Genomic DNA, 13,746 nt, shown 5'->3' with positions numbered 1-13,746 from the left:
CTCAATGCAGAATGATAAACAACGTCCAGCTTTTTCAGATGGGATGTGGATGTATGCACGTATATTATATCACCATAATCTAATACTGATAGGAAAGTGCTCAGTACTAATCGCTTTCTGGCAGTAAAAGGAAAGCATTTTTTAAAGCACAAAAATGAAACCTTCATCCGTTTTGCTTAACAACAGAATAACAAAGCCGATATCACCCTACCAGATTCACGAAAGGGACATTGGTGGTTTCGGTTATTCACCAGCTGGCTGTGAATAACTATCCATCCGTCCGTCCATCTATCCATCTTTTGAAACGTCCGTGAGGGGGATGGGGCGCCAACCCATCACAGGACACACTCACACACCAAGTCAGTGCTGTGAATAATTGCTTCAACCAACCAGTTGAGTATAAAGAGTCACATTCACAGAGTATTCACTTGGTCAGTTTAAAGAAAATTTTAGTCTGGATTTGTACTTTCTGCACCTGAACTTTCCACCTCTGCAAAATACCATGCAGCTAGAGCTTTTGTTGCTGGGCTTTTGTGAAGAGTGAACACTTGCTTCTTCCCATAACTTTCACAAATCTTCATCTTTTCCTGAAAAAAACATCCCAGAGTGCCTTTTACATTCTTAATTAATTACCTGAAGGACACCAATATGTTGTATTCCTGGGGGCACAAAAATGTGGTTTGACCAGACAAAGCACATCTTTCTTATTTTTAACATTTTAATCATGCCTGAAAGGACACTCAGTACGTCTACAGTTATAGCTCAACTATGGCATTTGATCGGACTACTGTCCTTGTCCCAGTATACTTGCATGAGAGAGGAATCGATTTATTGACTGAAATATGTCCAACTCCGCAACAATTTGTCGCGATATGGCTCCTAAACAGCAATGAAGAATGAAAATGATTATGAATGTCTCGGAGAATGCATGCAGCGCTCATGAAAAAGCAGCAGAGGTAAAACTTTAAACTGATGTTTAAACAATAAACATATACTAAATGAATAATCAATAAAATTGCAAAAACTTGCTAAGTTGTTTTTTTTTTCCTATGACAGAGTAAAAATGTTTAGTGAGACTTAAACTCCCTGCGCTATAATATTCGTACCAAACTGAAGGTAAGAAAAAGCCTGATCTTAATCTAGCTGACTAGCAATGTAAGAATTGAATGTGCATAACATGAGATGTTCGTATTAATATCGCCCATCATCTAGTCCTACTGCACGTGTAAAAATGAGTTTAAAAGTTTACCTGTGCTGCTTTTGCAAAAGCACTACATGTTTGAATCCAGTACAAAATACCCCGCCTCGTGTTCTGATGTCTTTTGGCGCCAGTACCAGTTATCACGCCAGTGGAAAACCAACACCTTGAAGTATCATACTCATGGTACGTTCTTGAAGTACCAATGGTACAGTACCTGGTGTGGTGGAAAAGCGCACTGTAGTTGAGTGGTGAATTGGATAGCGGTGAATTGGACTAACACAATTTGATTTACTTAGTGAGCATGTAAACGTACTGACTGTCAGAACCAGACTTGACATACCTGCTAGTATAACCTGGCCTACAGTCCTTCCATTTTGCTACCTGCGGTGAAGTTCAAGTGTGTAAACACTTAATGAGCATTATATCTAGTGCTAGAGGAAATTCCACAAGATCCCCAGCTGCCTTTGCAATTGTGAAAGTGGGAGAGGCTGAAGGCTTTGACTGCGCACTGTAGCCTACTTCATACTCCACTCCTCACGGTCTGCACGCAGTGTACATGAAGTAAATTTCATCATCAGGAGTGTTTGCGCAGACAACACGCGTGCAGCCCAGATTTCGTGTCAGGTGGACTTGGTGTGCATCGACTGTGCATGTGCAAGGAATTAATAGTGCATCACCAGGTGGAATATCATTGTCGTATGCATGTGCTGACCATGACCTTATGTGTACACGGACAGATATAGTATGTACGCAAAAGGGGGACACAACGGTTCACAGACAGGTGGAGTATGAACTAGGCTGGACACACATGAGAATGAGAGGGGGAACATGCCTGATTTATCATCCTCAGAGGACTTAGATACAAGTCATTTGCCTTGAGCTGCGTATCTGATGCTTTTAACCAAAGATTAGAATCTGGACAGTCTAGTACAGCGACTGAAGTTAAACACTTAATGCATGCGCACTTCTGGGACAAACTTCTGGTTCAAAATCTATGACATTAATGAAGTGAACAATTCATTTTTAGTTTTCAGAGAAGGGTGGTAGCATCAATTAGAAGGGTGGTAGCATCCATTGTCTTCCATCCATTAATTCTGAGATTAAACAACCAATGAGAATGGAAAGCTGTGAGATTACATTACAATTTTCAGCGATGCTTAACTGTCACTGATGAGTAATGAAATAGTAATTCCTCATAACGCCCCTGAATCAACGGAAGAACATACACATGTTTGATGGTATGGCACGAAACAGGTGGAGTAATTATAATGTGTGTTAAAAGATGGCTGTAAATGAGGGGAAAAAACAAAGCAGGGAAGAAGGTAAAAGCATTACAGCAAATCAGAAGTAGGACAGGGGAAATCCCACCACATCAGTGGTTCATTTGTGATTTAAACCAGCACAAATCACCATCAGGAGGAATTTACTGTTTTTCCAGCCAGCAGTGAAAGGACTATGGACCTGAAGATTAATGAAAACATAGATTTGAAGAGGAGAATTAAGATCATATAAACGGACAACAGGCACTGAGTGATATGAACAACAGAACTAAGATATCCAACAGGTACTTTAGCATGGAGAACTGAAGGCCTTCGGTGTGAGACAAAGGCTAGCAATGAGATTTGGCTTTAAATAACACGGTTAAAGTCAGTTCAAGACAAAAGAAACATTTGGCATTTACAACTGCTGCAAATATGTGCAAACACCCACCCATGCATGCAGGCGCTCAAGCATTCTTTTCATTGTCACAAAGATTGAGGTCAGGAGACCATGCTGGAATGTAGTAAGTGTTCAGCCCCTGACCAAACCTCAAGTGAAGGCCATCCTAGTGTCTTATTATCCATTGGTGATCGTCAGGACAATACACACGGCGCTCACCAACGCAAACAGGCCTACAACCACATTTTTGACCTATTCTCCTCAAACAAATCTCAATCTCAAACAAAAGCACATGATGGTCGACTAAAAAAAAAGAAGAAAGTTATCATCATAAATCACTGAAATGTGCGTACAAGACAATTCCATGCAAATGTCACATTAAACAGCTGGGGAACAAGCTTGTGAATGTCTTTGTTTGTTTCTCCTGTAGCACTTAGAAGCTTAATTTTACCTACAGAAAGGTTTGCATGGGAAACGGTACTGAGAAACAACGCAGTACTGGAGTTTTGAAAATGGTACAATACCAGCATTTTGAAAAAAATATCAATAGTCTTTTTATGCCTCTCCATAGCAGTAATATACAAATTCATACTTAGTCTACAGCAGTTGTCAACAACTGGAGGGTTCCAGTCCACATCCGGACCAAAACACAGATGAATCTAGAACTGCAATCGAATTGACAATTATCTCTCTTACGTTTCCCATAGAGAAATGTGGTCATTTTCAATGCCTTGGTTACTAAGATCAGGGAAGGTAAACAACTGGCTTGTTACCCAATCCAAGGTCCTTGTTGCAGAACCATGCATATGCTTAGAAAATGAACTATGGGCCAATGCTTCACCCTCTGCTTGATTTCCTAGGAACCCCCTTCCCCCCTCAGGAAACGGCAGGGTGAATCCGAACACAAGCTTGCTGTACAAAATCTGTAGAGCATACAAACAGATTTTCTTCTCATCACAACTGCCCTAAAATTCTTGTCGCACCATTAGGGTCAACGGGGGAAAAAAAAGAAAATTGGTCTGGGGGAAAGGTAAAAAATTTCAATATATTTTCAGTGGTAAGAATGACTCATCTGTTCCACATTATAAATAGTATTAAAAAATTGTGCAGGCCCTTTTAGACAGCACAAAACTGTACAATAACAGAAGAGGAAGACTGTGCATTACCCCTAGCCTACTTCTTAAAATGAATGTCACATGTTTAACAACCGCTGAGCCAGTTACAAATTATTTTGGCGCTAAATTTAAGTTTAAAAGTGACGTTCTCCCCTCCGACTGACACTGTTCTTTTTTTTGTTCGGGACAACCGCCGGCATTCCTGACATTCTTGCCTGTTGAAACTCGCCTGATTCACCAAGTCACCGTTTAGAGGGGGAAAAACAAGAAGCAACGAAATAATGACAGCCATTAAAACTATCACCCATCAGTAAATTATTCTGCGCTGTCAACATATTATGCAGCGAGACAAAGCTTCAGAATCTTTAAAGGATATAGATCACTCGTAAAAAAAAAAATTATTTGGATTACCTGTTAATTAGCGTATTGAAAAGTATAAATTATTATTATATATCTAATTATAATTATATGTCAATAATAATAACAGTTAATACATTATTATTATTATTAATAATAATAATAATAATAAACAACTGAATGTGAATTATATTGGTGTATTATAAATTACAATGCAACTGTCATCGATAGCCCGACTGGATTGTAGGTTCAGACGTTATAATATCGGCCTGCCAGCTGATACCGGGGCCTCTGACTACACACCTAAGGGAGAGAGGCGGATAGGTGGCGGGGGACATAGGAATCATTACATGTTTCATTCTTACAGATGTACCTCGATTAGCTGTTGCATGCTGTGAAATGATGTATTTAATGCGACATTGCATGTGCAAACACGATCTGCATCCACGCGTTTCGGCGGTGAATTCCAAAGGATGTAGTTTTTGCCGCATACGCATCCGTCTATAATACTGCGGTGACTCCAAGATGGATTCAACGCCTTCAAAACGAAGGATGCACGTACTGTAATTCCAGTAAACCAGCCAAAAATCACATATCGTACCCCAAACCACAAATCTGATATACTTTACATAGAATTTCGAGGCACATCTCCGCATATTAGTGTTATTTACGCTGTATGATATTTCATCATCATGAAAAATTATCCACTATATCTTTATAAGGATAATTTCTATTTTTTCGAATGAACAAAATTTAAACTAGGCCCCGCACAAGCAGCGTAAAACGTCACAAGACTGGAAAATCTGTTTATTCCGCAGCAATAGAGCAGTATGCCGTATATAGCTTGCAGAATAATAATGCGGCAGCAAGCGAGATGCCTCGTCAAGACGCAAGACTGCAGAAGCTGGAGAATGACAAATTCGCCATCCCCATGTTTGACCTTGCAAAATAACGGCTTTGACAAAGATTTTCGATCCTCGCACAAATCGCGCTCACAGGGAATCTCGGATCTTAAACTCTAAAATGCCATATAAATAATAAAGCATATTAAATGCTATTTATGTTATATAAGAAGATTTTCATAGCAAAATTATTATAGGCTTATAGCCATAATTTTTTTTTTCCTAAAACAAAAAATATGTGATCGTGCATAACCTCGGTAATTTCACATACCTCTTTAAGCTGATCGAGCTCTTGCCGAACGGTCTCATACTCGATTTCCAGCTCGTCGTACTGCTGTTTCAGCTGCTGCTTCTCCTCCAGCACCGCAAGCCCATACTCCGCTGCCTGGATCTTCTCATGCGTCGTCTCGCTTAGCTCACGGGAAAGGCGCTCGATCTCCGCACGCAGCCACTCCGTCCCTTCTTCTGCTGCCACCGTCACTCCACGGTAGCCCGGTTCCTCTACAGACATTTTAGCCGGTAGGGTGTAAAGCTTAGCCACCACACAGGGACGATCGAAACAGACAAGGAAGAATCTCTAACCGATCCAACCTTGAGAGATCGTGAGGAACCCTTTATATGAAATACTATTACATTAATGTCTTCTGTGTTTGTACTGCATGGCTTTTCTCTTGCGTCTCGGGTTACTTATTGTGAACTGTCCATTTTCTGTCATATGACTGGCTACGAACACCAGTTTCTTCGGGCTGAAGACGTTATTTTCTTTCTTTTCAAATCCGTCTCATGATTGCAATTTCCGCCGCCCTTTGCTTCTTCTCCTCTGGAAGCGATTGAGGCAGGCTCTGCTCTCAGCGTTAGGATCATCCATCTGGGATACGTTCCAAGACCAGCAGAGCTTGCCGGGAAATGTAGTGCATTATCGAAGATTATAACTGCAGTAAATAGGAGAAGATCTCAGTGAGAGTATCCCATGATGCTTTGAGACTTTGGACATGTTGGCAAATGTGGTTTTGAAACGTGAGACCTGCAGCGCCGCTGCGTCTATTAGCTATTCCGATAGTGTATGGATGGGCCATTTACCGTCTTATGGAGGTTTTCAACACAGTCCAGATAGAATAGAGATCAGTTGGTAAGCACAGTTGCTGCGCATTTTTGACGTCTCACACCAGGAATTGGTCAATGAAGAGAAAGTGGTATCTAGAGGTTTCCACCTAGAGATGTCACAACGACATTGCCATAGTTTTTTTCATTCCCACTGAAAGGAGAACGAGGTTTATTTTAAGAATTTTCTATTATATGACCTCCTCCTAAATGTGTGTGTGCGTGTGTATATATTTATATACCAGTGGCCTGTACTACGAAGCCGGGTTACTGGTTTATCGGGGTAACTTGTCAGATTTAAGGTACCACAGTTTAAATGGACTTCATATTCGTTCACTTACATTTTGCCCAGACTACCTTAAATAACCCCGATAAGCCAGTAACCCCGCTTCGTAGTACAGGCCACTGGTTTTCAAATTTTTGTTTTTGACAGGTCAGAAGTGTTTCGTTTTCCCGTTGCAAAATTACCGATAAATTACTTCTCAAAGGCATCGCTTCAAAATCACTAGAGGTAAGTAGATTTTTAATAAAATCCTATAGATTTGATATATCATTTATTCAACCATGGCTGTGTGAAATTTCGTGACAATTCTTAGTGTCGAAGTCAATGGCTTTGCTTGTGAACGAAAGCATTCCCAACCGAGTCGTCACGGTAATGAGGTGCCCCAGATTTTATTCATGAGGTCACGTGACTGATATACTGCAACCTGATTCGTCAAGCGCGTTTGTTTACATTGTAGATGACCAAGTGTGTTTGTTATGAGAGATCTTTCACTGATGTTTTGTGCATTCCTGCAGGACTTTTTTCCACTAAAACAGCTTATAAAACAAATTGATACATTTTTTTGAAGATCACATAATTTATTCAGCCAGTCACCCTTGTGCATAAAATGTTTCTTTCATAAATTATTCATCCTTTTTGTCATAAAAATATAATACTTAGTAATATTTTAGTAAGTAGACAACATTTACCTACCCCTCCCTAGGCCTAATTTACAATTTCATTTTCATATTTTTTTGAAGACCACATAATTTATTCGGCTAGTTACCTTTGTGCATAAAATGTTTCTTTCATAAATTATTCATCCTTTCTATGATAAAATTAAATATATAATACTTAGTAGTATTTTAGTAAGTAGAGCACTTTTACCTACCCCTTCTAGGCCTAATTTACAATTTCATTTCATTATTTTCTTAAATGCCCTCTTTTATAATTTCAGACTTGTCAAAGCTATGCCTCCTGAGAAGAAGAGGAAGGTCAATGTTACGGTGCAGCCAGCGATTGCCTTGCAGTATTTAGCTGAACATTTCAAGGATTATGGAGGTGGTGACATTAAAAATGGTCACATCCTTTATTTCTACTTGGAGAATGAGAAATCTGTGAAAAAGACTATTGATACTCTGAGGTCTGTCTCAGGCATGAGCTGTGCACCCTCAAAAATAGTGACTTTAGTAAAAAATTCAATTGAGCATTACAAACATTTGACAAATGAGACAGAGATGGAAAAATTCAGGAATATTTGTGACAATATTTTCCTTGGTATTAGTATTACTGCTGAAATATCACCTTCACCCCCTGTAGAGGAACCTTCAACGCCTCTTGTAGATGAACCTTCACCTATTGTTAAGGAAGATGATAATGACAGACCAACCCCATGCAAAGATTCTGAAGAGGTTCTTGTCCTTCAAGAAAGTGACTCCCCAGTTATTAAGTCAACTCCTCTTCCACTGTCACCACAACCAGGACCTTCAAGTACTGTTTCTCTCAGAAGTGACCAGATGACTCCACGGAAAGCAAAAATGAAACAGGAAACTGAATCAGCTCGTCTCCATAATATCGATGCTGAGGAGTTAATGGGGATGTTTTCGGCTGCTCAGCGACGTGGGCCAAGTGCCACCCTTTGTTTTCTTTCGTGCCGCATGAGGGCAATAAAGAATAGAACAGTGAAATATCTACACAGTCTTGATGAGGAGAAAAGGGATAAGATCTTGAAGAAAGCTGTTTCATATGGCAGGCAACAGAGGATGAAAAGGCGTAAAAGGCAAAAATATCTTAGTGATGAGTTGATCAAAAGACAAGATGAGAAGAAACAGGCCAGGCATTCAGCGAAAAGAAGGGAATTGGAAAGGAACATGAAATACGGTCTAGAATCTGTCCTTAAAGATTTCACTGTCAATGAGGAAACCAAAGAACAGATTCAAGACATTCTTGATGGCAGAGCAGTAGGAAGAAATATTGCACATGTTTGGAATGAGGATGGCAACATTGTATCATATAATGGGAGAATAGAGAAGCTCAAGAAAGCTTCATGTAAATACAGGGTGTCATATTGGAATCATGATGGGGCATATGAAGATGCTGAAGAATATTTGCCTTGGCTGTTGATCTCCTTTTTGGATATCTCATTCTTTCAGACTAACATTGACTAACTTACTCAGGATGTTTTTGCATAAAGACTTCATAGATTTGATCAGTTGGCTGAACACAGACAGTTTATTCATATATATCATAGATGGTAGGACTATTACTATATTATTATTATTATTCTATTCATGCAGAGACTAGTTTTGAATATTCCAAGTGGATTAACAAGAGACTTTAATAAAGTTTGTTTCATTTTAAGGAACTAAAATAGGTGAATATTTTATGCATGAAAATAATTACAATAAGCATGATTTTTAAACTGATTACATTATTCATCATTATTCACTTGTCATTTAGTGATTTACCTTGCAGGTCCTAGTCTCTTAGTCTTGTCCTCTTGTTAATCATTTTCCAAAATACCAGTAAAATTATGGAGTCTACTATTTCCATTTTCATGATATGTGTAGTGATATTTGATTATAGTCCAGTTTCAAGGACCTAGAGGAGACATTTTCACAATTTCCATCAGCATAATTAATTAATTTTATTTGATGGATATAATGAAATACAAATTTTCTGTTATATGGGGGGTTTGGATTTTTTTGTAACATACCTATATATAATATACAGCACACGTTATTAAATGACAAACATGCTAAAAAGTTTCTATTTAAATTTAAATGGTCTTGACACCATCCCCACCAGAGAATTTTTTATGAAAAGAGTTTCTATTTTAATAGTTCATCCATGAATTAAAATCCTGCCCCCCTTCGCGTGCACGTGCATCTTCAGTACCGCGGTTTTTAACCGTATTTAATTAGTAGAAGGTTTAAAACGAACTAAGTATATCGCGAGTTATTGATTGTGTCTGTCATGCTATTTTATCATCTCCATGTAAACTTCAGTGTTATGGCATTCCGCCCTAAGCCATGGGCGTAATTTCCAGGGGGGTCATGACCCCCCCCAATAATCTGATCCAGGCAATATAACCCCCCCAATAATCATGTTTCCCCAGTAATGGGTGGAGACCTCGACCACCCCAATGTTCCAGCCAAAGTTACGCCCTTGCCCTAAGCAAAGTTTAAGTTAATCCGAGGAACGAAAGATACTTTAACATGCACTGCTCTCGAGTTGTCACACATCTGACACTGACAAATTGGTGACAAGTGAAATTTTTTTTCATTTGTTGCATGATTTTGTTTCACCTAACAGTGGTTTAAATAAATAATGTATTTATTAAACAAGATATGTAAAATGCACAGTTATACAAGTGCAATATGCCAGTGAAATGTGATTTTCCTCCCTGCCAAAATACCCCCCCACTCTGGATTGGAAGATCAGATCGACTTCAGATTTATTCTGCTGACATCTACTGATTACGTTATATTCTAGAAATTACAAGAGTGTAGCTACAACACAATACATATTAGCGGGGGGGTATTTTTGGCAATGTTTATGCCAAAAAACGACCACTAGGGGAGACGAGGATCAGACAGGTCAGAAAGCACAGGACATAATTTGGAGCACAGGCAGGTGGCAACATCAATGACTGGACTGGGGAGTATAAGACTGGAAGGCACTTTATAATACCACTGATGAGGGAGCAGATGAGAGGCAGCTGAGATGAGTCACTTGAAGGCTGAAACAAGAGGCAAGACAAATAATTAACTAGAAGAATTGCCTAATTAAGCCACACCTGCTGCTGAAACAGGTGAATAATTAACACAGTCACGCAATCTCCAACAACACGCATTAGCAGCAGAATATTTGGTTGTACAGGAGGGGTTAATGACTTTCCACATGGCACCATCATAGGACACAATCTTTCCAACAAGCCAAATGACCACATTTCTGCCCTGCTAGAGCTGCTCTGGTCACCATTAAGTGAAGTGATTTTGAGTGAAGGTCAAAATATTTGGGAGCATGTTGAAGCGGTCGGCCTCACAAGCTCACAGAAAGGGACCTGATAACCTACGATGAATACTCAACCTGAATGGCAGAAGATCCCACCAGAAATGTTCCAACTTCTAATGTAAAGCCTTCCCAGAAAAGCAGAGGCTATTATGGCAACAAAGGGTGGGGAAACGTTTCAGAAAGACGTGGGACAAAATGGTGTCCACATACTTTTGGCTATGTAGTGTATGTAGGCTCAGGGATTCACATCCTCCACAGCAATGTGTGGCAGCCCCCCAGTGGCCATAGTCTAATGGGTAAATACTCAATTCAATGGAACCACACTGCAGTAAGAAAAAGAAACGTGATCATGTTCTAACTGTTATGATGCGGTCATATATCAAATCACATGCAGTCTGTTTTTAATGATTGAATGATGCTTTATGTCAGTAAAACAGAAAATTGTTACTATGCTTTGTATTAAATATTTGTGCAATGCACAGACAACAATGCTTTTGCTGTATTATCATATGTGCCAAAAGTGTTTCAGATGAAATATTGTTTTAAATTGATCACACATATACAGTATGTTCGCATGTGTTTCGGAGGCAACTGCAAGCATTTCTTAGTAAAATCATTCATGCAGAAAAACCCAGATCATATGAATTTTGATGGAACTGGAATAGATAGATTTAGAATAAATACAGTATACTGACATGTGTTCATTCTTTCTCAGTATGTTTAATTTTGCATTATAAATGTTAATCTACCTTTAAGTACTACTAGTACTACAATAAGCAACAATAATAGGGATTTTAATCTGCAAAATTCAGTCTTTTTACCTCAAGGAATTACTTCAGCTAGGGAAATGGTTGTTGTGGCAACCAAGTCAATGATGTGTTAAAGCATGTTCTATTGCCTGTGGCAACATCATAGCTGCAAAGAGAGTGTCGGATTAGTCTCCCCTGAATAGTAAGGCTATGAATGTGAAATGTGACCCAAAAATATTGAATTCAGTTCTTTCAAAATAAATGAGCCATTTAATGAGCATTTTATCTTAAGTATTCTACTTTCTTGCAACAAAAATAGCAGGTGTACCATTTTGCAAATTTCCAAGTCATTGAAGATGGAAGCTCAGGGAGATTCTATTTTTAGACTCCACCTAGTTGCACAGTGTCTGCACAGCCAGCATCCATTAGCTCTCTGTCATCATGTCTTCACAGGCTTAGAATTGTGGTATCATGCAGAAAGTGTAAACGTACCATATTGAGCATAACTTACACAGTGCTTTTTTGAGATTGTAAATTGTAAATGGCTGAAGCATTCAGGTCAAGACTTACTTCTCACTAAAATTCCTACTACAAAGACCAGAAAAAAAAGGATCAGGAGTTAGCAGAAGATTGATTTACTTAGGTTTATATTAAACATTCATATGTGTCTTATCTTGGAAAGGTGACTCAGTCAGCATCCCTTGCCATGTGTTTTAATAGCTGTGTTCATGGGGTCTCTTTGTACAATAAGATTCAAAGTAAGTTAATGAAGAGAAAGCATGCTATCATGCTATGGGAAGCAGATCTAATGCTACATTTGAAAAGAATACTGCACAGTTCTCTGTGATCAGTTTGGATATTAAATTATGAAAGCAAACATATATTGCCAGCTAGGGCTGCTCAAGGTGTGGATCTGAGAGGAACATGCAGAAGATCCAGGGCAAAGATGACATTAGGGAGCAACACAGGAAATTAGGCAGCTATACAACAGATATTTACAAATTATGCATTTTACTGATACTGGAGTCAGTTTGTACAGTGAAAAGTCATGTGTCACATTTTTTTGTTGTTATTGTTGTATACATATGATGAATTGATGGATACTTTTACCAGAGTTCCTCTTTTAAATGGTCTAAAGAGAATGGATAATCTAATTTGGGATTATATTGCCATCTAGTGGAGATGTACAGTACTGTGGTTTAATACAGATTGTACTCTGGAAACCCCCTGCTTCATCTGCTTAAACAAAGACAATCACATGTACTCCAGTGTATATAGATGAAGCAAATATATGACTGAATAGAAAAGCACCTCTAAACATTCTGTAGTGTTGGGGGGGGGGGGGGTCACAGAAGTCATTTTTTGAATCAGAATCCGCATTGCTCCCCAAGTGTAATGTATGTCCAAGGAATTTCTCTGTTTGGTGCCATGTACAAAGAACATGTATTGCCATCACAGTAACAGTGCAGGGCAAAATTTCTTATGAAGTGGGGGTGGTTTTTCACACCCATGGCAGGCTTGGTAACAGTGGAAAGAGGAGAGGAGTATCTTAATCCTTTGTAAATTATACAGAGTGTGTGTGTGTGTGTGTGTGTGTGCGGTGGGAGGGGAGGGTGAGTTTGAAGGGAGTCGCTTAACAGGGAGAGCTCTGAATGAGAGGACTCACAGCTGCTCATTGTGAGGCCCATGTGTGACAAAAGTGCCACACCTCTTACATCTCAGAGAAACCCCCTGCATTCTAAGTAAAAAAGTTTTTCACAGACACTTTACAAACACTAGGTGTAACGAATGTCAGGAGTGACAAAAGCCAAAGAAACAAACAAAAACACACCTACCGAAAACAACCACAAGCTAAGTTAATCCTAAGTGAACACAACAAAAAGGTGAAACGAAACAACAATGCCTAGGCCTATCTCCCTAACCAAACAAACAGTAATCCCCACGTTGACGAAGAAACAAAAAGGCAGACACTCCTTACACACACCTAGTTCAACACACAAACACACAGCCGAAGCGACAGTATCCAGAGGGGAGATCAAAGAGGTGAAGTCGGAGTACGAGCGAAAGTTCAAAACCAAGCAGACAGCCAAAACCGGGGCTAAGGTACAATAAGGGACGAGGCGAAAATCGGAAACCAAGAACAAAAGCAGTCATACACGAGCATTCAAACCAAAGGCAAAGCGAATTAAGAGCGAGCTAGCAGACGAGAAGCAAGCAGCGGGCCCCGAAGTCACAAAGCTGCAGCCTCTTCAGCCGACGAACCGGAAACTGCTCCGAAGGCAAGGGAGGCAGGGCCAGGTCCAGAAGGCGGAGTCTAGGGAGCGGTTGACGAATGGGCGAGTGGGCAGGACGTCCGAAGAACCTGTAGGCATCTTCCAGAACT

At 39.6% G+C, this 13,746-nt stretch overlaps 1 protein-coding gene across 5 annotated transcripts in view; it reads right to left on the bottom strand.

Annotated features, from left to right (window-relative positions):
- The window catches only part of LOC111847770 (protein bicaudal D homolog 2), a 48,559-nt gene extending 42,484 nt beyond the window's left edge, over positions 1–6,075 (bottom strand). For all 5 annotated transcript variants that reach the window (XR_011992014.1, XM_023819248.2, XM_023819249.2 and 2 more), the window contains exon 1: positions 5,506–6,075. Coding sequence is in view for 4 of the 5 variants with exons in the window: in XM_023819248.2 (XP_023675016.1) it covers positions 5,506–5,745 (240 nt within the window). In the remaining variant the exon portion in view is untranslated. The remainder of the gene's footprint in view (positions 1–5,505) is intronic.
- Between the last annotated feature and the right edge of the window lie 7,671 nt (positions 6,076–13,746).

This window comes from Paramormyrops kingsleyae, chromosome 6 (assembly GCF_048594095.1).
Source record: "Paramormyrops kingsleyae isolate MSU_618 chromosome 6, PKINGS_0.4, whole genome shotgun sequence".
NCBI lineage: Eukaryota > Metazoa > Chordata > Actinopteri > Osteoglossiformes > Mormyridae > Paramormyrops > Paramormyrops kingsleyae.
Note: the sequence above shows the minus strand (reverse complement) of the source record. Positions and strands in the feature narration are given on the sequence as shown.